The sequence below is a fragment of the Numida meleagris genome, chromosome 5 (assembly GCF_002078875.1).
Source record: "Numida meleagris isolate 19003 breed g44 Domestic line chromosome 5, NumMel1.0, whole genome shotgun sequence".
In the NCBI taxonomy this organism is placed as follows: Eukaryota; Metazoa; Chordata; class Aves; order Galliformes; family Numididae; genus Numida; species Numida meleagris.
In genome coordinates, this window is record NC_034413.1 from 7,387,280 (window position 1) to 7,413,662 (window position 26,383).

Sequence of the window (26,383 nt, forward strand, 5' to 3'; positions counted from 1 at the left end):
CCAGGTCTGATTTTTCTAGGACTTAGTTGATTTTGATAAAAATTATTTTCTTTACTAATCTGACAAACATGAGAGAAATTTTGAGACTATGCACACCTTCAGTGAACATGCTTTGTAGATAGAACCACATGTCTATGAGAAAATCTGGGGAGTTCACAAATAGCGAAAACTTTTTGGGTGTTCTTTCTTTAACCAAAGCCCGTGGAAATCAGGGTCATAGTAACTAAAAGAAGGCTTTGGCATCAGAATTCCACGTAACAAGATTATTAAAGTTCATTTGAAAGACTGGATCACTTGCAGTTTCAATTAATATGAATCTAAGGAAAAGATTTATACAATGCCTCTTTCTTCTACAAGGCATCTTGTGCATACCTGGTAAATAACCTTCATTAGAATTAAAAGCAATAGCTGATAACTTTTAGAATAAAACAGTACAATATGAAACATTCACACAATATATTTTTTAAAATAAATAAGAGCGGGGAACTTTGATATTTCTTTCCACAATATCAGGAGCCCTTCATTATTAGAAATTTTCTTTCCAGTTCAAGTAGGTTCATATCAATACTTCTGGTACTTCCCATACCTTTTGATTCTGAGCTGCTAAATTCCCCAGAAACTAGTCATTCTTAGTCCAAAAAAATATCTTGAATGTCATTGTTAAAAATGATATTATAATTGCAAAAATGTAGATTAATGCTGCAGCTGACAAAGAATTCAGGAAAACTTGACATAAAATTCATTTGACTTTGGGGGTGAGAGAAAGGAGATGGAAATTCAAAGAGATAAAATTAAATAGCAACACTTCAGATTGAGGGGTTTTTTTTGTTGTTGTTGTTTTAAATATGCCTTCAAGGAAAGCATTTTTTTCTTAAACAATTTAAAAAAAAAACAGAAATTACGTTTTTTAAAAACATTGGCCTTCAATACTTACCAAGCCTTAAAATATTATCATAGAATATCATAGAATGGCCTGGGTTGAAAAAGACCTCAAAGATCATCGAGTTTCAAGCCCCCTGCTGAATATTGTTGTGAAACATAATTCTGAGAGTAGGCATTTTTAGTAACTTTGTTCAGTTTAATCAAATTTTTCCAATGTGGAATAAGCATATCATTGCACTCTTCCTCTTATTCCCATTCTCTTTCAGCTTTGCTCAACATCACTACAACTCACAGGTAATGCCAGAAAGCATAAGAATCCTCTACATTTTGAAGGGATTTCCCCATCTCACAAATCTGCTTGCACAGTTTCTATATCAATATGCATAAATGCAAATGAGTAAATGAAACTATTTAACAGACATTTATTATGTCTTCACATAAAAACACTACTTTGAAGTTTCGTATGCATTCTGTGATTGCCTAAATAACTGCAAGAGACTCAAATCAATTCTACAGAAAACAATAATTCAAACGCTGTTTGAATTAGTGGGTATAAAAACATTTTTAAAGATGTATCAGAAGGCGTATTTTCAAGATTATTCTAAGAATGTCTTAGAAGTACCACGTGCAAGATAAAATGTCTTTGTTGATTTAATTTAACATTTAAAATTACTCATCAGAAAAGCTTGCCATTGTGGCAGAGGAATCCCACCCAGACACGTTGGATTATTTAAAAATTGTTGATAATGTTTTTATTTCTTCTAGAAGGAGCGAGTATACACTTCTGAGAATAGCTTATACATAATGATAAACTAAGTTATTACATTTTGAAAATCAGTATGAAGATATTACAACATTAATTAAAGAATCTTCAAAATTAACTAAATTCTTGTAATAATTACTGCTCATTGTATTCTGTTTTGCCCTTTAGTTTTAACTCTGTTTACTCTTTTTTACTCTAGTACATAGTAAAATCATTAAGTCTACAGTTAAAAAGAGTAAGTATCATCGGAATAAAAACTACTGTTTGGAACTTCTTGTTTCAGCCTTTAACAAATAAACAAAGCCATTATACTCCAAATGTGCATAAAGGCTCCTAACAATAAATCTGATCTATGTCATCTGAAGGAAAAAAAGTTGAGATTATATTGCCAAATATGAATTTTCTTTTGTGAAAACAGGAAGTGTTCCTAAGGAATTTTTTTCATCAGTGCATGATAAAAAATTACTTGAAAGCGACTTACTGATATAGTATTCTTGCACAATGCTTGTATAACCATATATGGCAGAATATCCAAAAATGATAATCATAACCACATCTCTGCTGTCCAGCTCCACAATGTGCGCTGAATGACCTTCCACAGCATACTGCTGGCCATGTACAAGTACAGCGGGCGTTCTGATACTCCATGTTTGACTGTGTATGTTGAAAATCCACAGCTCATCAGTAACATTGCCATTATTTGTTTCAATTTTGCCTCCATACATGTAGATGTCTTCCTGTAAAGATTGGGACAAATGAAAGAGCAGATAATGGATTACAAAAAGATAACATCTGAACTGCGTATTCCTGTGCTGCATAGAATTTTATAACTAAACCGTCCGATTTAAATCTTCACATACAGCCGATACTATCTTAAACAGCTCAATAATAGAAACTAGTCCCAGAAAACAATATTTAAGATAAACCAAAAGTGATGATAAGGAGAGCACTTTGCTAAAGAATAAACCCAGCCATGAAAATGACACGAAAATGAATCTCAACCAGATTACTTCAAGCAGAAAAACTTTAATTACATGACTCTAATTCATACTGCAGCTATTAAAAATCTAAACAGAAAGGGATTTATACTGTTTTCTTAAGAAATAGCTCACAGAATTAAAATGTAATTTACCACACACTCAAGCTATATGAATTTCACTTGGCATATGCACAAGAGAGAACATTTTATCTTAATGACAACATAACTTAAGTCCTGAGAAACTTCACAATCATACATAAATAAGCCCAAAGAAATGGGACAATGCGTGTACATCATCTCCTTGGGCACGTGTGCTAAAATCAAATCTCAGTGGGAGAGTATTTTGAGTTCTTCTAAAGGGATGCATTAACCACATATCAAAACAGATGGCGTTGTTGTTTGAGATAAGTAATGATTGATTTACTTAAATATTGACTTGAAAATGATTCTAGTAGTTCTCTAACTTCAAACCAAGGCATATAGAGTCACAGAATGAATTCCAGCTTGTTGGCCTCACTGATTGGCTCACTATTCAAGGACAGTTTATCCCAGGTAGAAAAATACTGCTTCCAGTTCGGAGAATAACAGTTAGTCTTTGGTAGGGCATACCAAGTCCACATGCACTCAGTATCTCATCTGTATGGTGTTTGTACAGTTGAAAGTTGTCTCCTGCACACTGCAGTATCACAAATACTCCAGGGCCTCAAGAAAGCTGCAGGCTTACCACATTTAGCAAAGTTTTGCTTGGCATGGACTACTGAGCCTCAGGGGAAAAGAAAAAAAAAAAAAAAGACTAAGATAAATAAACTGCATAATATAGGAAGTTGGAATGAACCACGGGGAAATCATAAAATATGGATGATCAGTAGATTGACAGTCTATTTAGAAATTGTATTTTGGTTTGCCGTCCTTCATTTGATGCACGTAAACATTTCTTAATTTGGAACTTAGTGTTGTTCCTATGCAACGCTACATTGTGTTAGAGAATAGCCTACACTGGTCTTTGAACAAAAGATGTTCACAATCTTCAGTAGGAATTTGTACCAGGATTATATCTGTACTAGGCATATATCTGAAGTCACTCATTTGCTATGAAATAAAAACACATTTCAAAGACCTTGAGTGAAGGTCTGTAAGGAGGCTATGACTGCACACAACCAAAGGGATTGTTTCCGTGGGATGTAAACACTGACAGAGTCTACAGGCATCAAAGAAGCATGCCAGTCAAAAGGCTACCAAGACATCTGTCACAATACCACAGTGACAACTGTCAAACCATAACAGTTATTGTTATCATCGGTAAGGAATGAAGACTTGTTTTGAATGCTGTTCTGGCAATACTTGTCTGCTGAGCTGCATTTTAGCTCATGTTGGTATTTACTGAGAAATCTCCCTCTAGGTCTTTGCCTTGTAATGAGGAGACTTACTCTGGAAGACGCTCTCAAATATCAGCTACTATTAATTAGAAAGATGCAGTAGCGATAGATCTTTCTTGACAAATTCTCAAATTCCATAAAGGAAGGCAAGATCCAAAGGAATGGTTCCCCATACATCTAACGGAAGATTTTGGACAAACTCAGTAACTAAAACAGAGGTTGTAGACAAATACTTACATGATGTTATGGCTGGCTTTAGGCTCCTGCCAGCCTTAGTTTTCCGAAATAAAAGCAGAAGCATGCTACAGCACAGTTATTGATTCAGAAGATTTCTTCTGATGAGTTGATCCAATATTCCAAACAACACAATATGCAGAATCTCTCCCTTTCTTCCCCTGCCCCTAAGAAGCATGTTGTCCAAGAATAAGACAACCCAAAAACATGACTGATATCAGCGCTGAATGATGTTGCTTATAATGGTAGTATCAAGATACTTTTTGTACAGTAGCTTTTACAGTACCTTCTTAGTTCCATCATATTTATAGAGAAAGAATGTGTCATTGTTAACTGGAGTTTGGGTCATCTACCAAAGATGTAAAAAGAGGTTTCTAGGAGATTCTGCCTCAGGCCAACCTGTCTTGCCTTATACGCATGCTTTAAGAAGAAGGTACATGCCCTATTGCATTCAGTAATGCTACTTTCCTTCTCTATGTAAGGGACAACTCCAGTCCCTATTTTGAGTGTCGAATACAGATTCCTGCACTTTAAGATTAAGGGCCAAGAAAGTAAGGTGGTAACAATACCAGTTGAGTTTGTTAATTTATTGTAAAAATAGTGGCAGGGTTTGCATCTGAAAAATCAAGTAAGTGTTCCTACTTATAAATAATTAAAATACTTAGAGATCATCAACATCTCTCTAGTAAGAAATAAACCGAGGCTGCAGGTAGAATCTGTATTCTACCAGTCTAGTCTATTACCCAGTGATGTCTTTGTAGTACAATCTGTCATAATTCTTGAGATTGCAAGGAAAATCACTATGACAGAAAAATCCCTATGACAGAATAAGCTTTCTGATTTTCTTTCTAAATAGCTAAATCATCTTGAAAATAGAGCTGCTGACCTCTAGTGTGCTATTCTGACTTTTTAAAATAGGTTTAGTTTCAAAGGTCATCTTTTTGCTTTTTATAAAGAAATATGTTGTAGCATTTCAGTCTATTAAAACATGAGGGCTTGTCCAGATTTTGGCTGGGATAGAGTTAATTTTCTTCCTAGTAGCTAGTACAGTGCTGTGTGAGAATAATGTTGATAACACACTGACGTTTTAGTTGCTGCTGAACACTGCTTACAACAAGTCAAGGATGTTTCAGCTCCTTGTGCTCCCCTGCCAGAGAGAAGCTGGGGGTGCGCAAGTTGCTGGAAGGTGACACAGCTGACAGAGACAGGTCAAAAAGATGTTGCATACCATATGGCATCACGCTCAACAATAGAATTGAGGGCACTGGAGAGGAGAGCTGCTTCTGCTTGGGAACTGGCTGGGCTTCGGTCAGCAAGTGGTAAGTAACTGTACTGTGCATTGCTTGCTTTGTGTATTCTTTTGTTGGTGGTGGTTTCCCTCTTCTTTATTTTTTTTTTCTCTTCATTAAACTGTCCTTATCTCAATGTGTGAGTTCTTGCACTTTTCAGTTTTCTCCCCCATCCCACTGTGGGGGGGGAGGTGAGTGAACAGCTGTGTAGTGCTCACCTGTTTCTGGGTTAAACCACAACCAGGCTTTTAGGAGATTTGTAGACTAGTGAAACAAGAATGGTTTGAGCAAATACTTTTCTTAAAATGATCCTAGAGAGCTCACCGATGAAACTGCCACTTAGTTCTCACAATGTAAAGCACAGAAGAAAGGAGGACCTAATTAGGGACTTGCAGGTGAAGTATAACAGTTTTTAAAAATAAAATATAGTCTGAGACAGAGCAAAACACAATGCGTTAAAAAGGTGACCTGAAGAGCCACATGAACTTCAAAATGACCACTCAGACAGCTGGCAATGTCCTCCTCACTGTTTTACTTAAATGATTCAGTATCCAGATAAGAGAACACTTCTGTAAGGAGCAATCTTTCTAAATGACACAGCAGATCCTGTACACAAAACTATTCACAGAGTTACACAGAGTGAAAGACAAGGTTATGAAAACTGCTTTATCAACCTCTAAAACAGATTTAAGTAAGCTTCACTCCAGACTATTTCTGAGATTAAGCAGATCCTACTGCTGCTAATGAGAATTAAAAAATTAAAAACCACTTCAAAAGTTAGCTATGATCAGCTCAGTAAGGAGAAAGAAAGGCTCACAGACCAAAGTCCATAGAAGAACTACAGAATGAAAAATGTTACAAGCATATTTATAAAGGACAAAAACAATAGATATTGAAACAGATATGTAAAAGTAAGCATTTTCTGAGAAGTCTAGAGAGGAAACAAGTGCAGCCTAAAGGCTGAAAGATAAGGAGTCCCCTAGCAAACTAGGTAAACATCAAGGTATATGTTCTGTGATGGTTCGGCCTGGTTTCCATGAGAAGGGAGTGAAGGGACCCATGGATCCATGCCCTGGGAAGGAAGCAGGGGAGCAGGGAGGAAGTGAAAAGGTTTGGAGATTGGCCCAGATGAGGGAAATAGCAGCAATGAGCTAAAGGGAAAAAAATGAGTTTACTAATGAAGTGTATCGACTACCCACAGAACTGCAGCATTAACTCTTTAACTCCCAGTGCACCGAATGGATTTTCAAGAGGACAAGTACACAAATACTGCTCACCTTCAAGCACAGGAAGGAAACATATTATGAGGGCTTCTCCAAAAGTAATGCCTCCTATTTTATTATGTTGGCCCACAACATCAGAGGTGGATGTTGGTGGTGTGGCAGTAGAGGTTGAACCTTTCCACCAATATCCAATTACATTTTGTTGCCATGAACAGATGGCAGCAGATGGGCAGTCTGACACAATGGCATCTGACATGGAAGTGCATATGAAGCAAAGGTGTATCACTGAATTCCTGTATGTGGAAAAAATGTCACCCACCGACATGCATTGATGCTTGTGAACATTTACGGAGACCAAGGAGTGGATGTGAGCACAGTGAAGCAGCAGGTTTCAGCAGTGGTGACAGTGATGTGAACGACAAGGCATGTTCCAGATGGTGATGCACAGCTGTCATACTACAAAATGAAGAGCATCTTGATGTGCTTATCCATGCAAATTAGCAGACTACAAATTGTGTATGGAGCTGAATATTGGCTTCAATGCACTGGAAACAATGATGGCAATGTTGCATTATTGCAAAATTTGCACCAACAAATCAAACATTCCAATGAATGTTCACACAGAAACAGAAAGAATATCATTTGTCAGGACCTATTAAACCAATAGAAGCGAAGGCACCGGTTTCCTGGATCACATCATTACTGGTGACAAGATGTAGTGGTGACACCACTTCAGCCAGAGTCAAAACAGCCATCTGTGGAGTGGTAATATATAAATTCCCCATCTAAGAAGAAGTTAAAGATGCAGACCTCAGTACGGAAAGTGATGAACACTATCACTTGGGATAGGAAAGGGGTGATCCTTCTGGATTTCCTGGAACCCAGATGAACCATCAGCTCTGACCACTACATCACAGCACTAAGCTGAAGGCTCAAACTTGCAGAGTCAGGCCAGAGAAGACAATCCTTTTCTTGAAACACCATAACACCAGGCCCCATACTGGTTCAAAGACTGTAGAGCATATAGTCAATCTTGGCTGGACTATCCTACCACATCCACTGTATAGTCTGGATTTGGTGCCTTCTGACTTTCATCTTTTTGAGATGATGAAAGATGAACTGCATGGGCAACATTTTCCTAGAAATTATGTAATCGTAGCAGCTGTTAAGCAGTTGTTCACCTTCCACTGGTGCCGTTGTTTTTTTTGTTTTGTTGTAGGTTTTTTGTTTGGCTGGTTTTTACTGGCTCTTGTTCATGGCTGGTGAAAATGCATAGCTAATAGAGGTGACTGTCAAAAAAGAGAGTTTTGTAGCTGAGAATTTGCTTCACTAAATAGTGCTGTTGTATTCTTTGTAGCTATTGTTTCCATGGACATAAATAGGAGGTGTTACTTTCAGAGCAACCTACATACATACTTGTTCAAATTAAGATAGGATACTACATTAGTAATTAGATGAACAAAAGCAAATAAAGATTTTTAAAAAACAGTGTATCTTCATGAAACTAGAGAGGAAAAAGTAACAATAATCTGGACACATGTCCCACATGAGAGATATTAAGAACTGCACTCCTCACGCTGGACGAATGCAAAGGCCAAGAGGCAGACTGTGCATGAAACAGACAGCTGAGCAGCAGGCAGATAAGCGTCAAGAAGACATGGGACCTCCAATACATTCCTGTTTTGAGTTTCTGATACCACATGTGAAAAGCAAGATCTTCAAACATACGGAGTGAAGATCACAGGAGATTGAAATTAACCTGGCTCATTTTAGATACGTTACTTCAAACAACTAAATTTACCTAAAAAGTTACAGAAACCTCTAAAAACATTGCAGCTTTTTTAATGAAAATTGCGTACAAATGTTACCGCATGCAAAGCATATAAAACTGCACTATATATTCAATATGTAATTCAGAGTTCCTGCCCAGGAGGGAATTCCTGCAGAAATGAATAGTTTCCACCATAAGAGGAGCAGGTATGCAGCTCGCTTATTCATGACATTCCCACCTACAGACCACAACAGTTGGTTTCTTGGCAATTGTTCAGGGGCAAATCAGTAAAACAGGCAACATTAGAGATTGTTAGTTTCAATTGAATTCAAACTTCCCAACAGATATTACCATTTCCTCAAAAAAAAAAAAAAAATCCCTACTACAAACAATTCAAAAAATAATATATTTAGATGATCATGAACAATATCCAATTTGTAAATGCAAAGAAAAATTTCTTAGGGAGGAAAAAACCTTTGGAAAGTCAATTACTTTGTGTGACCTAAACACATGGCACAGCAAAAAAAAAGAGACTTCTGGTAAACAAATAGCAATCATCCTAACACTCTGAACTTCATAATTTAAAAGTCAAAATACTTTTACAAGCCTGAAAAAGCATGAAATATTTCAATGTACTTTTATCCTTAGAGTTATATCAAAGAAGAAAGTTAGATATCTGTATGAAACCACTTATTTATGTAAATGAATAAAGGCTCAAAATTCAAATATAAATCCTCTGCTTTTAAGTGAATAACCATTAATTAACATTGTTATTTGCATGTTCAAAGTTTCATAAGTAGTGACAAGGTAATCTACAGAATTTTCCATCAAATGGGCAAATGATTTCTTGTTCTTAATAGGAGTAAAAAGAAAAATTGCAAAAATGACCGGTGATCCAGTATGTTAACTAAGAATTCTTGCATGAGCTCTTTGTCAAAACCAGAAGTCTACAGCATTTATAAACAAGAATCTTGTGATTGCTGATCTCACCTAATTATCAATTACTTCTGAGATCTACAAATCAGAATTAAAAAGCAGGCTGTGCAGAGGATGTAATTGAAAGCCGTAAAATAAAAAGAATATGTAACTTCATGGTACAACCTGCTAACAAGTATTAATTGAATGGTTAGAAAAGACTTTTATATTCCTAGTACTGTTCCAAATCATAGTACAATTGCCACTTGATACAATAGCTACATGAGTAGGCATATAAAAGGACAATAACTGGTGAAAGAGCTTCTCACACACATTAAGGCAGAAAAAGGTTTTGCTCTTGTTTTGTTAACTCTAGATTTTGATTAGACAAACAGAAATGTCAGAAGAGACATACATACTCAACATCAATACCAATTAATTTGGAAAAGAAATCAAAACAATAACCCTTTTTTAAATAAAGCTTTAAAATCAAACATAACATTCATAGAACATAAATGAGTCAAATTAAGTTGGACTACATATGAAATGGCCCAAATACCAAGAAACATCTTTACAATTACAATTATGTGAGCCTGTTTGCTTCATTTCTGTTGCCAAACCCAAAAGAATCTAATTTCAATGCCCAGTCAACCTTCCACTGCCACGGGACTAGTAGGAGCAGTTTAATTATAAGGTCAAACTCTGTGATATGACCAGAAGTTCATTATGCCCAGCAGTGACTATACACTCACTCTCTATGCAACTCCCACCATACTTTATTCCAGCCATCTAGTAGTTTTCAGTTTACCATCTAACTTCCTGCCTAGTTGTGATTTGCCAAAGCTGTATATACCTGCTTTAAAAACTTCACAAGCCATTATCTCCAGTCTCTTCATAATCCTTTTTCTTCTATGATTTATTTCAAACTATGTTGACATTTTTCAAGTATCAAGATGCCTGAAACTGTATAGAATCTCTGAGACATGGGAGAACCAATTGCTAACAGAGATGGGTAATGCCTTTCCAATAACCAGCCTGAAGAGGCACTGAAGGCAACACTATCTAACAATTTAGCTGGTCTAAAAGCAAGAACACGTTTTATGCATTTATAGTGGAGAGAGTATAAAAGTCTTAGTCACTTGTTATAACTATACATCAGTGGGAGTCTTTTGATCTCTTTTCTTCAGAGTAAAGAAGTACAGTACTTCAATTTTAACTAAAGAAGCTTTCTGAGGGAAATGGCACAGTAACTTATTTCATTCTCCACAGAGTCAATTATATAGCTTCAATTTAGCTTCCACCACAGTCAGGCAATACTAGCTCTGTGCTCTAACTCTGGTCTAGCACGGGCTTTGAAATCTCAGGAGTTGAAGTCAAAAACTTAATCTAATTTCTTCTAGGTGGATATTATTTTCTCTCCTCTAAAAAGAAAACGTTGAACAATGAGTAGTACACAGCTCAAAACACAGCTCAGAGCTGCCATCTCTAGGTATTATATGATGTCCTGCCACTCTTCACACTCGCTTATTTTTGGGTTTTTTCAATAGACTGAATATGTGAAAGGAAAAAAAAGTCTATCTTAAATTAAGAATTTATCTTAAAAGCACACACATTTTCACTTCACATTTATTCAACTTACATGATCAGCTCCATTGGCCCATGCAATTTTTGACATTTGACATGATTGCTAGGAGAAGCAATGTATGAAGGCTGCTCTGAAAGTAATGCCTCCTATTTTGTGTTGGCCTATGACATCAGAGGTGAATGTTGGTGGTATGGCAGTAGAGGATGAATATTCCCCCCAGTATTCCATTATATTTTGTTGCCATGTGACGGATGGCAGCAGATAGGCAGTCTGACAACTGACAGCAGAGAGGCAACCACTGACATTCATTGACACTTGCTGAATGTTCATGGAGACCAAACAGTGGATGTGAGCACAGTGAGGCAGTGGATGGTGCATTTCAGCAGCAGTGACAGTGACAGTGTGTCACCTCCGATGGTGAAGATTTTTATGAGTGCAGCATGCAGGCTCTTGTTCATCGCTGGTGAAAATACAAAGCTAATGGTGGTGACTGTGTTGAAAAATAGTGTTTCCTAGCTGAGAACTTGCTCTACCAAAGAGTATTATTGAGCTCTTTGCATCTCTTGTAGTTTCTATGGACATAAATAGGCGGCATTACATTCAGAGTGACTTACATATTAGTTAGTTATTTGACATGAGTGGCACTGCATTCATTATTAGTGGATTCTAATTACTAAGGAACTATACCCTTGGCAGAAGCAACAGCTTCTTAACTACACTTGTTTATAACTTTCATTGATATTAATGAGTTGCATTTCCTCACTGAGATCTACAGAGATCTCTGAATTAACACAAATCCATATTATTTGCTATTTGCTGGTAAAAGTTTCTCTAAAATTGTTACCCTTTAGTTTGGAACATTTCAATTAAATATTAGTACTGTCAACTAAGAAAAGGTTAAATGATATCATAATCCTTTATTCTGAACTGCTATATGATACATTACTTGAATGTTTCCCAACAAAAAAAAAGATCCACATTCCACAAGAAGTGAAATAACCAGAATATAGCAGTCTAAGACATTTTAAAGAACAGATAATACATAGGTAATGAATCAGGGAAGATCAGGAGAAAAACAATTTTTGAGTTGGCTTTGGGGCATGCACAGAATATAGTTAATGTTATTGCTACAGTAGTAGCCGTGACATTCAACATCTCTGGAAGAGAAACATGAGAGAGGGGAAAAAAGTAACAAAAAAAACCCAAACACCCACAATTCCACTTAACTTCAGAGAAGCAATGTATATAAAGGAAAACTGATCATAAAAAGAAATTTAAAAGGTACAACTGAAAGGATAAAATCTTTAATGACACTGTGAAGACACTTTCTGGGATCTGAGAAGAAGTCCTTAAAGCATTTCCATTTGAAAAAAAAAAACAAAAAACCACAACTAAAATTTCCCATCAGAAAGACTAAAATAAATCAGGCTTAATTTAACAAGACTGTCAGAAGTAAGAAAAAGTGCTTCAAAATCTGCTGCAAATCCAGCAGATTAAAATGTGGAGACATGTAAGGCAAGCCAAGAAACAGCTGGATGAGTTGCCTGCAAAATTTTTGTATAAAGTACTACACCATTTTTCAAATGCATTAGAAGAACAGCCAACTAGATTTATTTGTGGTGCCACAGACAGTATAATATTCTGAAAAGACAGAGTCGTAGTAATAAAATTAATTTTTGCATTTGAATTCTTCATCATAGACTTTACAGGTATTTCCATAGCAGAAATTAATATCAAATTGTCATTGTAAAGGAGAAAAAAAAAGTCTCCAAGATCAGTTCTGAAGGAATTTAAGAATAAAAATGGTGACTCAATTGGAATTAATTTTGAGGAAAGTGCTCACTTTTTACAGTGAGGAGAGGTCACCTGTGTTATCCCACAGAGATCAACAATAAGGATTTGTAAGTTCAACATACTTCGAAATAATCTGGCACGGGGATGAACAGGAAAATGACAATTTCAGTTCTAAGCTACTCAAAATAGCTAAGATAGTGAACAAAGGCAAAGAATTGAATAATATTTAATGTGCAATACAAGGACAAGGATGTATAAAGTCAAATAGATTTTCATGAAAAGATGCATACAAACAAAACTTTTTTTTTTTTTTTTAAGTCATTACAATGGTGGTGGGGTTTTAATTTAGTAGAATGAGGTCATGACATTATGGTCGATAGTTCAGTGATAATATCAATTCAAAACCAATAGAAGATTGATATAAATCTCTGAGGTACTGATACCCCCAAACAACTTTCTCAGAAAGGATATAAAAGAAATAAAAAAAGATAGAGTCTTTCCATACAAATGCTACTTTAGAACCCCTTTTGATAAAGCAGCATACTCACTATTTAAAACTGCTCTATTTCAGTAGTAAGTGTAATAAAACAAATAAAAAAATATTGCTTACTGTCACAGCCCTTACGGCACTAAGGGGCCTCATCTGGGGCTCAGCCATGGGTCCTCTGTCCCTGCTTCTCTAGGTTGATCTGAACACAGACTGTAGATAGCCTGTTTCCTGGATGGGCTCCTCAGGCACTTTCTGTAGCCTTGTCTCCAGTCCTGCCTCCAGCTCTGCTTTCTCCTGATCCTGACTGGACTCCCTGCATGGTCTCTGGACCTGGGTCATCACTTGCCATAGATGAGGTCAAAGGACCCGCTATCAGCCCCCTGTCCTGCACGCAGGGTTCAGCCTCTGTGGGATGGTGCCTGCTCAACAAGGGCTTTGCCCATGCTGAGGTCACACTTGGCTCCTAGTTCACCTTTCCTTACCCAAGAATTGCAAATATTATTGGGAAAAAAAAAATTCACATTGGCAAGTTTAGCTCTAGAGCTAAAAAGTTACTCAAAATCTTTCTCCAAAATTGTGCAATAGGTCTAAATACTGAAGAAGACAATTATACAAAGTGTTTAGGGACTAGAAATTATCCTCAAAAACCTATGAATCGTTTTAAGATCACGAACAGTACATACAAATTAATTAATTAAATAGGAGGTCAAAGAGTCCAAACCTGATATAAAGCAAGAGTGTGTCCATATCTCTGGAGTGGCCCTTTGGATACAGGCACTACGTTCCATATACTGCTTTCCAAATTGTAGCTAGAAGAGAAATAAAAAAGAAAATGTTTTCTACCCACAGAGAAATAGGGGATTTTGTATTTTTGAACTAACTTTTGTTTTACAAAGTGTGCACACTTCATCAGGCATTGTTTATCTGAGGTGGTGATTTGTTAGCAGCAGTAAGATGATCATTTCTAACTGCTGCAACAGTATACTAACTAGTGATAGTGTGCTAAACATTCATCAAGGGAAAACAGGAACAGTTCTTTCAGGGACCCATCAACAATTTCAGAAATTGGAACTGCAATTAAAACCACCTGATTTACAAGAAAGTTATGAAACTAGGTTAACTAAGTTCAAAGCAAACTAAAAACCACCACTGAACTGCCTATGCCACAACCTTTTGCATTACTTTGAACTTGTTATTAAGCACCCTCTCATTTACATGGTTGAATTTAATTTTCTTTAAATTAACTATTGAAACACAACACAGTGGAACTGAGGTAAGAAGTAAGAATGCAGAGATATTAAAGGGAAATGCAAAGACAATGAGATTTGTTTTGGATGACTGTAAAATGGCAAAAGAAAACAAGAGGTAGACAAAAATAGGAGAAATAAACATATCCTAACAGTTGCATCATTTACCACATTTCGGACCTCTGTCTGTATACAAGTTACCATCCAAATTGGCTAAGTGATATTTACAGATATTTTAGGAGTTGGAGTCAATGATCCTTATGGGTCCCTTCCAACTTGGGAGATCATACGCTTCTATGATAGATGCTTCAAGTTTGTTTTTAATAGCTGATCAAATGCATATACATACAGAGTGTTGTAAATATGAAGCACCAAAATATCCTGCACCAGACAGGCTAAGTGCCTCATTAAATATGAGCCTCTTGTAATTATAAATAAATATTGATATGCAAATATCATTCTAGATGTACTATCTGAAAACGCCATCACACAGATTTCTTTCCCTGTTTTATCACCACAAACATTTTTATGGTTTGCAGCAAATAACAGTGACTGCTTTCAGAAGACTGATGAGTTTACATATTAATATTACGTAGATCTTTGTTACACATACTCTAATTCTTTTGAATTACAAGATAATTGGAAGCATAAAAATATGACAGTGAATAAAGAACCTAAAAAAGTAGAAATCTTTTGATTGAGTTGCAGGATAGATGTACATTTGTGTTGACATTTATTTTCCCCAAGCCTTATCAGAAGGGATATCATAAGGGAGAAATCACTTACTTCAACACCATTTGGAATGAACTGTAGTTAAAAGTATATCCACCAATCACCCACATAAACTTTCCATGTAGAACTGCCTTATGGGAAGCCCGGCCCACAGAAGGGCTGAATGGCTTTACGTTTGGTAAGATCCAGTAAGACTCCGTGGAAGGGACATTCAAAGAACAATCTGGACCTGTTTTGTAAACAAACGTGCAATTTGTACAATCTGTTAGACTGAGATGTTAGAGCCAATAAAGAAGAAGTAGGGAAGGCTTAATTACAGATGTCAGGCTTGCTCGTTCTGATAAAATACAGTATACACTTTTATGTTTAACAGATGCTCAACAAAAAAATGACAACAAAGGACATTAGTCAAATTGAAAGTGTTAGATTAGCTGAAATAATGACATATTTCCGCATTCTTCTCAGAAAACACACTTGAGTCACAGATCGAAAGAAAGGCAAAATGAACCATTATTTTTAGAAGTAATATAGGCCCAAAATGAGTAGCACAGAATAAACTCTTTATTACCTCTGGAGAAAAACTATAATGCATTTGAACTAACCAGAATAAGTTGATATCAAAGCAAATAACATTGAAATAAATAACATTACAGTATAGGATACAGTATATGCAATCTCAAGAATACAAATTTGGCTTTTTTCAATGCCATTTTGTGTTGTCTTTCAAGACGAAAGGGTTTCATAAAATCAAGGATTTGAGAATTTGAATTTTATAGAAACTTACTGATCATTCTACAAAGCTACCAAAGTCTATAGCCCTATACATATTATTTTGGAATGTATTTTAGACAACAATTTTGATAAAGAAAAAAAATCCTCAAAAGGTGCCAATTTTAAGTTTCATTATTTCAATAAAATTAATAAAAGAAAAAAAAACACAAGCACGTGAACTATGTGCCTTTTGTCTGTGACTGTTCAGTATTACTGACTGGCTTTATTTCTAGATAGGAAAACGCTGGATTTTTAGGGCACCACTTTAAGTATGATCAATCATGGAAGTGAAACTTTTATCATCAGTAATAGCAGACATATTGCATGACAGCTAAATGATGTCAGTAATCTGATGCTGATGCTGTAAAGCAATGTTATGTCCATCTCAGTCTGCCTGGTTAAATTAAATCATTCACTCAAGCTGCTGGACATTACTAAAACTCAAAGCTGTTGAGCTCAGACTCTGCATAAGCTTTTCTAAGGAACACGGCCGTAGTCAGCTAAAAACTAACAAACACCCAAGAAGCAAATTAAAAAGCCTAGTCTGCATCCTAAGAATCATAAACCACTCAATTTAAGGATGCATAGAGATGTACAGATTTAAGGAGAAAGTGTATAAACTCCGTTCATAGAATCATTTTGGTTGGAAAATACCTTTATATCATCGAATCCAACCATTCACCTCAAACTACAAATCCACTGCCAAATCAGGTCCCTAAACTTAGTTCTGAAAGCAGAAAGTCCATCTTGATAGAATTTCTTGAGGGACAATATTTTGGCACTAGAGATAAAACTGAAGGAGTAACAAAAGCAAAAAAAAAAAAAAAAAGTCAGCAGTGTTGAAAGGAGGAGCTACGTGAGAACAAGGAAGAAAGGAACTTCCAGAAGCAAAAGAAATTAAGAAGAAGCTAAAAAGGGCAAAAAAGAGAGTGAAATTCTTACTGATGGCATGCAGGTAACTACAGACACCTCCATGGAAACACTGTACCTATGCATTCCCTTGCTCAAAATGGCCTATGTAAATGTAAAGGGAGGCTGGCATGGCTGAAGGAAAGTTATTAGAAAAATACATATATTAGATCATGATCAAATGAAGAAAAAAATGAACACAAAATACAGTATAATAAATGTTAAAATATAGCTAGGTAGGTTTGGTTTTATTCTGAGTTATGTTTTTATTTGCTTTGATGACACGTGACAGCAATAAGTAAAGTTTCCAGGGGATATCTGGAAAACTACTGTGCTCAGGTTCCTACCAGACAAATCAGCATAAGGTACGAGAACAACAGAATTAGTCAATAGACAGATAATGGCAATCTAACCTTACAAATCGGTATTCTTTTGCAAATGGAAGGCTTGTCTTCCTAACCTATTACAAGTTCTTTGAAGATACCAAGATGGGGTGATGCAATTGATACGCTGGCATGGAATTTCACATGGCATTTAACAAAATTCCTCAAAGAGTTGATGAAATTTGCATACTGAAGAAGGAGAACAAGAGTCTTTCTATGGCTAAATGATTGACTGCAGAATAAAAATAGAAGGCATGAGTAAATGAACACTTCCTAATGGGAGGTCACCAGTGGAATCCCAAAAGGATTTCTGCATGTACCCCTGTTATCCAGCATACACATGAACAATCTTAGAAGTGAAGCAGTGGATAAAGTTTGCTGCCAATGATGATGATGTTTTGTGGAGACCAGAAAGAATAAGATCTGCCTCTGATGAACCACAGAATGGAACAAGACCGACCAAAAAAGAAATTATACATGAAATTCAATACATATAAATATAAAACTATGTCAGCAGTGCTCTAGCTTGACTAAAAAGATGACAGCTTCCAATAACGATCAATACCCAGTAACAAAGTCCCAAGTTATGATAACTCTAAACAATACTATAACACGTGATGGACTAAGAAGGCAAATCACACACTAGAAGTAGAGAGCGCTATTACCTCACTGCCTAAATCAGTCATTTGCTCATAATAAGAAACCTGTGAGTTATTCTCCAAAATAAAAGATATATTAGTGAGAGAGGCTATTTACAGGAGAATAACAAGGATATTGAAAGGAATCAAATGGCTTCTGTAATCGGAACAACTGAGTTGGCTGGCTTTTTCCATCTAAAAAAAAAACAACTCTCCTTGAAAGTGAATGCTAAAGGTGTATAAAATAAATGATCCAAAGCAGGTAGATGTGAAGAATTTAAGCTGGCACATTCAAAACAAACAGGAGGAGGCAGTTCTTCATGCAAAAACTGTTAGTCCTCCTTGCCAGGGAACTCTCACAAAGGACACTCCAGAAGCAGAGGCTAACACTGAAACAAGAAGAAACTTGACAAACATTTAAAGGAGAAAGAGAGACTACTAAATAAACTAAGTACATTATATCACATTTTTTATTTTAAAATATTATCCTTCACAAAGAAGATCAAGTTTTTCCAATATGTATTATCATTTTGAGAAAACTTGATATAATTAATTCTTATACATGACAACCAGGTAGATCCTCTATGCCCGACCATTTGCTATTTCCTATGGAAGAATGATACTGAATTATATCCAAATTATTTTTCATTGCTTAAATGATGGAGACTTCAATTCCCATTGTTCATTATTCCTTCTGCCCTGAAAAGATTAATGGTATTTGAATGAGGTCTAATGAAAGTAGGAATAATTCAGTACATCATTGCTTAAGTATTAATACAGATAATAGAATTGTAACCTCAACAAGATTCTGATTTGGTAAATCACTACAGGAGACACTTCATTTGAATCTAAAAGTGTTTATATTTTACAATTGATTAATTATAATTATGAAATCTATGATGCCAGCTGTAAAAAGGAAACGTATTTCCAGTTTTTATTACGGGTTAACATTCTTGCGCAGAGATGTAGTGGTCAATGGCGCCCCCTAGTGGCCAATCACGAATCCAACACACACAAACGACGCAGCTCCGCAGCGACTGGAGATTTTCTTTCCTGGAGACAGAATGCTGCTAGAATTCACGAGAGAAATCCAAAATAATATTCCTGCCAACACTATGTTTAGACTGTACTCAAACGAGGGAAAGTAAAACCTTTTTATATGAAGTTAACATTGCAGATTTCTTAGTACCGTTAACCAGATCAGTGATTGAAAGAAGGTCACAGCTAACTTTCTTGCAATCTCAGTGCTTCGTTATTGGTAGTTCTGCCATGAATTACTGGAATGCGAGATGGATGAGAAACATCACATACCCAGAGCCTACTCTGATATGTTAGAAGGGCACATTCTTGAAGACTCAGGAGCTTGAAAGCATCAAGTCCTTCACTGTTTTCTTCAGAGAACATAATAGTAACCTGTGTATGATGTAGATGATTATTAAAACGGCGTAAGTTGGCATTCCAAACCGAAAAGCCACCCCGGCCTCCCCCACTCCTTACTCTCCATTTCAGCACTGGCACCAGTTTTCATGTGGCTGCACAACGAACCAGGGAAAGGAACACATCCAGGTTAAAACAAGCTTTGCTTTTTGGCCAGGTGAGCCTTTAATTTGAATGCATTCCTTTATCTGCTTCACTTGGTACAACCACAGGTGTGTGTGCAAACAGGAGTACGACAGAGCGCTGAGGACTGCCTCCTCAATGAAAGTGTCAAACATCCTCAGGATTATTTCAGTACGTATGAGCCTGTATAGGTTTAATATACAGCTGAGGGGAAAAAAATGCAATAAAGTAATACTGACTTCTACTGAAACATCATTTAAAGAACAAATGCTTTTGTGTGGCTAATGCTTTATAAAGGTAAGGTACATGTAAAACTTTGAAATATAATTTACAGATCTTCATACATAAAATATATATGCCATGAAACTTCACCATTATTTCAGCATAACTACGTTTTCACTTCAGAACCATCACATTCACTAAGCACATGCCTTTTGTGGAACAGGCAGCACCACAGCTGCAGAACACAGATAAAAATGTTTTATTATTTTTCTATGCAAATACGATTTTTCTCCATTTATTTAAAATTGGATTTCTTTCTTATCCACTCCACCCATAGGAACAACAACAAAAAAAAAGGTTTACAAAGAGGAAACAACTTTATAAAAGTGAATTGGAAGTCAATTATGTAATCCTCAAAGGTAGGGAAAAATTCTATAGGTTTAAAAAAGTGATTTACCCACACAGCACAAGAGAAGGAATTTGATTTCTATTTATTGAGGAGTTTCATGAACTGCCAAAGTAACAATCTGTTCCAGTAGTTCAAGTCATAAGATCAATTTCCACCTAATGAGAAAACATCATCTATTGTCTCCAAACTTAATCTTCTCCTTCAGGTTCACAGGAGAAAACACAGAAGTATTGATCTGTTGAATATAAATGTTCTGGTCCTGTTTTTCATACAATTTAACCAAAGCATTCAAATAAAGCATTTGCAGTCATTTATTCTGTATTTATTTGATATCTGAGCATTGGAATTGAGAATTATTATTGTGAGGTCATTCTTCAACCACCACAATACAAACCAAATATTGCTATCCCTCACACATCCAATAATATTTTCATATGATAATGAATTTGAGATTGAGAAAAATATTGGACTTGATGATCCTTGTGGGCCCCTTCCAATTTCTATAACACATTTAGAAGAGTGAATGTATCCGAATATACTTTCAAAAACTCTTAACAATGGAAGTTTTACCAAGCAGTGAATCATCTTTCTAACAGGAAAGTAATGAGGTTGTTACTACATGCATATGTAAATTAAAAAAAAGACACTGATAGATGAAAAGATAAAGTGTTTTTCAAGAATGGCTCACTGCTGTGAGGGCATAACCTGAAAGGGCCTCCAGCTAAAGCAGCACGACAGCGAGCTGACAGGACTCAGCCTCCCCCACGAAAGAAGCAGAAGTCCTGACACACACAAGGGGACACGGTTCTTGAAGTGCCACCTGGTCACTAATATTCAGTCCCATCTCTTTTTCATCTAGGAAGAGTGGATCACCTAAGGATGATGGGGCCTTGGAGAACCTGCAGGTTCAGTGCGAGCGGGCAAGCCAAAAGGGCTGCACTACCTGACAGCACCCTTTAACCATCTGGCTTCAGAACCCAAAATCAAGATCGAAGATGCTGGTGGAGAACAGTTAAGAACTGATACCAAAGCAAAGCATTACTGGAAGCACATTTACATCAGCTGCAGAATGGCTTTGGGCTGTGGAGGTAATCACATTCTGACCATCACCTGTTATTGATTCCTTAAGATGAATCAAAGGAGTGTAAATGCTGCAGAAAAAGTACAAAATAAAAGGACAGAAGAATTTGGGTGCTTGGTGACGCACCCCAAAGAAAACCAGCCCACTATCAAAGAGTGAATGGTGCAAGGGGTGGAGATGCAGTTCTGGGTAAGTGAAGTAAGTCAAGTCAGTCAGGCTGCCAAAGGAGCTGCAGTCATTACTGCCTGCAGTGATGTTTCCCAGAGTAAACTAGTATCAGTGGAGCATGGGAGGAGTCATTTTTTAGCAAAAGGTTGGGCTTTGCCCTATGGATCGGAATAGCTGAAGAACTAAGCCCACAGGGACCACAGGCTTGAGTAGAGATGAAGGAAGGGAAAAAAATGCATGGCCCATCACTAATTTTTCTTCTGCTAGCGTTGTTATCACTTGACTTAAAGATCTGACTGGTCTTTATAATTATATACAGCCCTCAAAAGTTTACAAAGTGCAATCCTATTCCCCCTCAGCCTCCTTTTTAATAGATTAAGCAAACTATATTCCATAGCCCTAATCATTTTAATGGTTCTCCACTGCGCAATTTCTATCCATAAAATGTAGAAATAAAAATGAAGTATAGTACTAATATATTCCTACATTTAACTGCAGATTGTGGCTGATCATCTTATTAGTGCACTTGATGCTTTACAGCCTATAGTTTACAATTAATATAAAATTAAGCATATCAGTTTGTATTCTAGTTGACAGACAAGCAAGTTTTCTCCTATGTCACCTACTCCACTTCAATCCCAGCTGCTAAAAATTCTGCATATTCCCAATTCCTAAATGTATGAATTTATAATCTAAACTGAAGGGATCTCATCCACACACTACTTTTTTTGTAGGACATTCTGGTCCTCCTCCATATTGAGAGCAACTCCCACCTTCATATTACCAGATTTCATTCAGTCTTATGACTGATAAAAATTACGAAACAAGACCTGTCCCAAGATGAGCCTTGAAGTACTGCTTACATCTCTCCACCCCAAGTTGCTTTTTTAGCACTCCCACTGACATTTCACAATTAGCAAGCTCTGTTGCTGTTACTGTTCCCTCATGCATTTCCTGACTTCTCCTGTTTCAGTGGTTTCCTACCATCAAATGCTGAGGTTCAGGTGAATTTATTGCATTCTCCTGGCAGTTACAAATTATTTTGGTATGAACTACATTGACAAATGTTCATTTCATCTGTTTCACTGTTCAGTCACACTGTACTTTAATAATTCCTCTCCTCAAACTATAGTCTAGAAGTTTACACGCCAGTGAAATCAAGCTAGCACATTTTAAGCTGCAAGTGCCATTCACTGCAGCCTTGTAAATGCGTTAAAGAACACTACTGGAGAATAAAACTGTATTAGTAAAACACCCACAACTTCAGAGTAGTTCAAATTGCAGCATATAGCTGCATTCTAGCATGACACTGTCAGAAATGTGGGATGGTTTGCACTCCCTCCAATCATCCTGAATTTTCAAAGATGTTATAGAAATTTACTGTATTGAAATCTCCTCTGCTCACTTACAGCCTGAGACAATACAATACAGTGTTCCCAGTATAAAAGATAATTTGCTGGCTGTATACTCAGATGCAGTGCATAGTACTGTCTTACTAAAAAGTTATCCCCGTTTGTTTCCTATCTGTGCTCAGTAAAGAAGAAGAGAACACATTGGTAGTTTTTCTCTGCCTGAGGTACCATTAGGCATCAATGCATTCTGCTTCAGAACACCAAAACGGCCAAGCCAGGAATGGAGCAGCGCAATGCAACAGCACTCACAGAACAAAACACTACTCCTAACTCACTCCAGCCTCCTTTACGTTCCTTGAATATTTTAAATTAACCACATATCAAGGAAATATTAAATTTTCTTCACCTATGTATTTTGAAACCAAGCATCTGTATGACAATAACAAATGTACAATTTGTTCAGAAAACATGAATGCTGTTATTCTTAATTATTTGCTTTCATTGTCAAGGTATCATTCTGTCTTTGCGTGACTAGTGCCTAACTGGCTATGTACAACTGCAGCACCCATCTGTTACAGAGTGTGGGGTATATAATAAAGATCTTAACTTCTACTAAAAAGAGTTCTATCCCAAAGAAGACCCTGTTCTCTTTTCTCATTGTACTTGTTTCGTTTCTTTACCAGTGCTATTTTCCCAACATCCACAAGATGCCACTGTTGTAAAAAAAGAAACCCTATCTATGTTGCAATACAAAATACCCTTTTCATGTTCCAAATGAGAAAGGAATTTATTGTACAACACATTCAACACAGTCCACCAAATTTTTTCTTCCTGTTTAAGAAAGAAACATACTTTAATCAACATCATGTGAAACAAGGAGGAACAAAATTTTCTTCAAAAGTAGAAGCTCTATTTTAATCAATAGAAACAAACAAAAAAGGCTTGGCAGATTGCAACAGCAGTAAGATAAGGGGAAACATTTATGGTTCCAGTACTGCAAATAGCCTACATAGATGACACTAGCAGTTTAGAATTTGTAAAGAAAGGAATATAGATGTAAAAATATGTGTACATATTGTCCTAGTGAACACAAGTAGTCTTCCAGAAGCCTTCAGGAAAGTTTGACTTTTTGATTTATATATATATTTATTTTTTTTAAACAAAGGAAAATCAATTATGTAACCAAGCCAGATTACCTGGAATACAATAAAAAAAATGAATCAATTCAAAACAACATTGATTTTGTTAAGACACAATGAAGAATCAAGTAAATGATCAGTCTAACTCCTAGGAGTTGCTGTGGGAAACAACAGAAAGCTGTTACAGAAGTGCTAGATGAAAAGAAGGTGCTAACCATGAAGGTCAGAACACTGCATGGAATCAATGCACAAACAAAAGGGTGCTAGTCCTGCTGCAAATTCTGTTCACAACTTCTTTATTGAGACTTATCTTTTAGGATATTCTTTTTTTTATCCACTACAGTCATGAGAGGTTCTTGAGGACTCCGCAGCACATCTGTGACTGGAATGTTTCCACTCAATGGCTATATTGCTACAGCCCATTTCCTGCAGTGGATTTCTGTGGGTGTGCTGACTGTCTTTTAATGAACAATTTCATTAATTATTAACAAAGAGAAATGCATTAAATCTCATGCTCTCTTTTCTCTAATAGATGTGACAGCTAATAGGAGTAAAACAGCCATTTCCTTGAATGTACAAAAAGAGACAGCAATAAAACAAAGTAGAGGCAGTAAGGAATGGGAAAACAGCATCATCTCAGCAAAGTAATTTGGAAGTATTTAATATTTAAGAGAATAAGGGCGATTTCAGTGCATACCAAGCTAAGCCCACTGAGACTTTTAGTAGGAACAGTAAATAATACAAACATCTAACATAATTATAATAAGCGAATTAAACATTTAAGAGCTTAAAGAAATGAACTTTAGTAAGAAACAGTTATGGTAGGGCTATACAAAAAGTACTGTAAGCAGAAGTCTACATACTTTGTTACAGTGCAACTATTACCCCCCAGTACTCATCCACATGCACAACTTGGTGCTGTCATAGAGACAGCTTGACTTCTCACATCGATACACTACAAAAATAACAAATAATTAAAAATCAGACAGTGAATATTTACAGAGCACTTATAAAATACAGTGATTTGAAATAAAAAAGGTGGGGAAAAAATCAAATGTATCTAGAAATGGAAAAAATAAGCAAGCAGAAAATTAGGCTTCAGAGGAATTTAGCCTTCACTAATGTTAAATATGCTCACAATTTCACTGCCATAATTGTTTCAGATTAGTGATCCAAGAAGAACATCCACCTCTAGAAAGGTTTGGTCTGATAGTTCTGTACTGCCTTCAAATAAAAAGTGTCAGGTAAACATGTCAGCTTTTTATTTTATTTAAAGCACAGTTCTAAGCCCACAAGATTTACTTCAGTATTTTTTTGGTTTATGCTTACTCTTCAAGGATGTTAATTTGCACTAAAGACGGACTTGGTTCCAAACAACAAACCCTTACCTTGCCAGCTATCATTGCATACACACAGCTTCTCGCCTGTCAAATCACAGTACCCATGGTCTGGACTGCCACAGTTGGCTTTACAGTATGGAATATCACAGGCTTCTCCTTTCCAATACTTGTCACATTCACAGTATACCCGGCTTGGAATGGACAAACTGGTTGTACACTTTCCATGTTCTGAGCAGTTATTAGGACAAGAATTAATTCTAGGGGAAAAAAAAAAAAAAGTAAAATAAGAGGGATGACAAGCCAAGAGTTGATGGGAGAGGTTTTTATCTCACACCATTCCAATAGTATTTATTAGATTAAGTGCATTTTTCTGAAAAATTCCTAAGCACTGATAAAAGTTTAATCATTTGACAGTCAAGTGCCTTGCAGAACAGTCCATCCAGGCTTACACACACGGTCTGTGGAGAAAACAGTATCACAACCATCTCATACATTAATAAATATTGATATTAAGCTGAAGGACAGGCCATGCCTGCCCTCTGGTATTATTCACACTGGAAGCAACTGCAAGTGGTATCTCTCACAAATATAAATTAAAATGGAGGAAGATCTTGGTATCTCTATCAGATAAACAGAACTTTTCCAAAAGTAGACTCTTAACAGAGCTTCTAAAGCAGATCTGAAGGGCAAATGGGGATACGAGTGGCAAAACCTGGGAGCAAAGCTCTTTATATAGTTTGCCTGAACTCTAACTGTCATGGTTTTGTGATTTTCGGTTATTGGTATTCCACATCATAACATCATGTAGTGAATGTACCTGGTTCTCAGAAGAGAAGGACTACTACAGTCCCCACGGTACTTTGCTCCTCTGTTACCATTTTCCAGCCGGAGGGAAAAGATAAAAGCTTGCAGATCACGAGACCTCGTCCCTTTTTCCACCAGTCTCTTGTTCTGGCAGCACCTCACTCTCCAGCCGTCTTATTGTCAGTAGTAGAGTAAGGCCTACCTTGATTTTGGGACATTCTCTCTCTCTGTATTGGATTTATCAGCTCAAATTGTAATTATATTGTATTATAGTGCGTTGTTTAGCATTCCGATATCTTATTTAGTAAATTAGTTTGTTTCTCCTCA

General features: G+C 36.4%; 1 protein-coding gene across 5 annotated transcripts in view; it reads right to left on the bottom strand.

Moving 5' to 3' along the window:
- The window catches only part of ATRNL1 (attractin like 1), a 432,638-nt gene that overhangs the window by 360,059 nt on the left and 46,196 nt on the right, over window positions 1-26,383 (bottom strand). For all 5 annotated transcript variants that reach the window (XR_002439678.1, XM_021399846.1, XM_021399844.1 and 2 more), the window contains exons 5-8: window positions 25,301-25,509; window positions 15,335-15,509; window positions 14,023-14,110; window positions 2,127-2,382 (exon numbers count right to left, since the gene is read on the bottom strand). Coding sequence is in view for 4 of the 5 variants with exons in the window: in XM_021399846.1 (XP_021255521.1) it covers window positions 2,127-2,382; window positions 14,023-14,110; window positions 15,335-15,509; window positions 25,301-25,509 (728 nt within the window). In the remaining variant the exon portion in view is untranslated. The remainder of the gene's footprint in view (window positions 1-2,126; window positions 2,383-14,022; window positions 14,111-15,334; window positions 15,510-25,300; window positions 25,510-26,383) is intronic.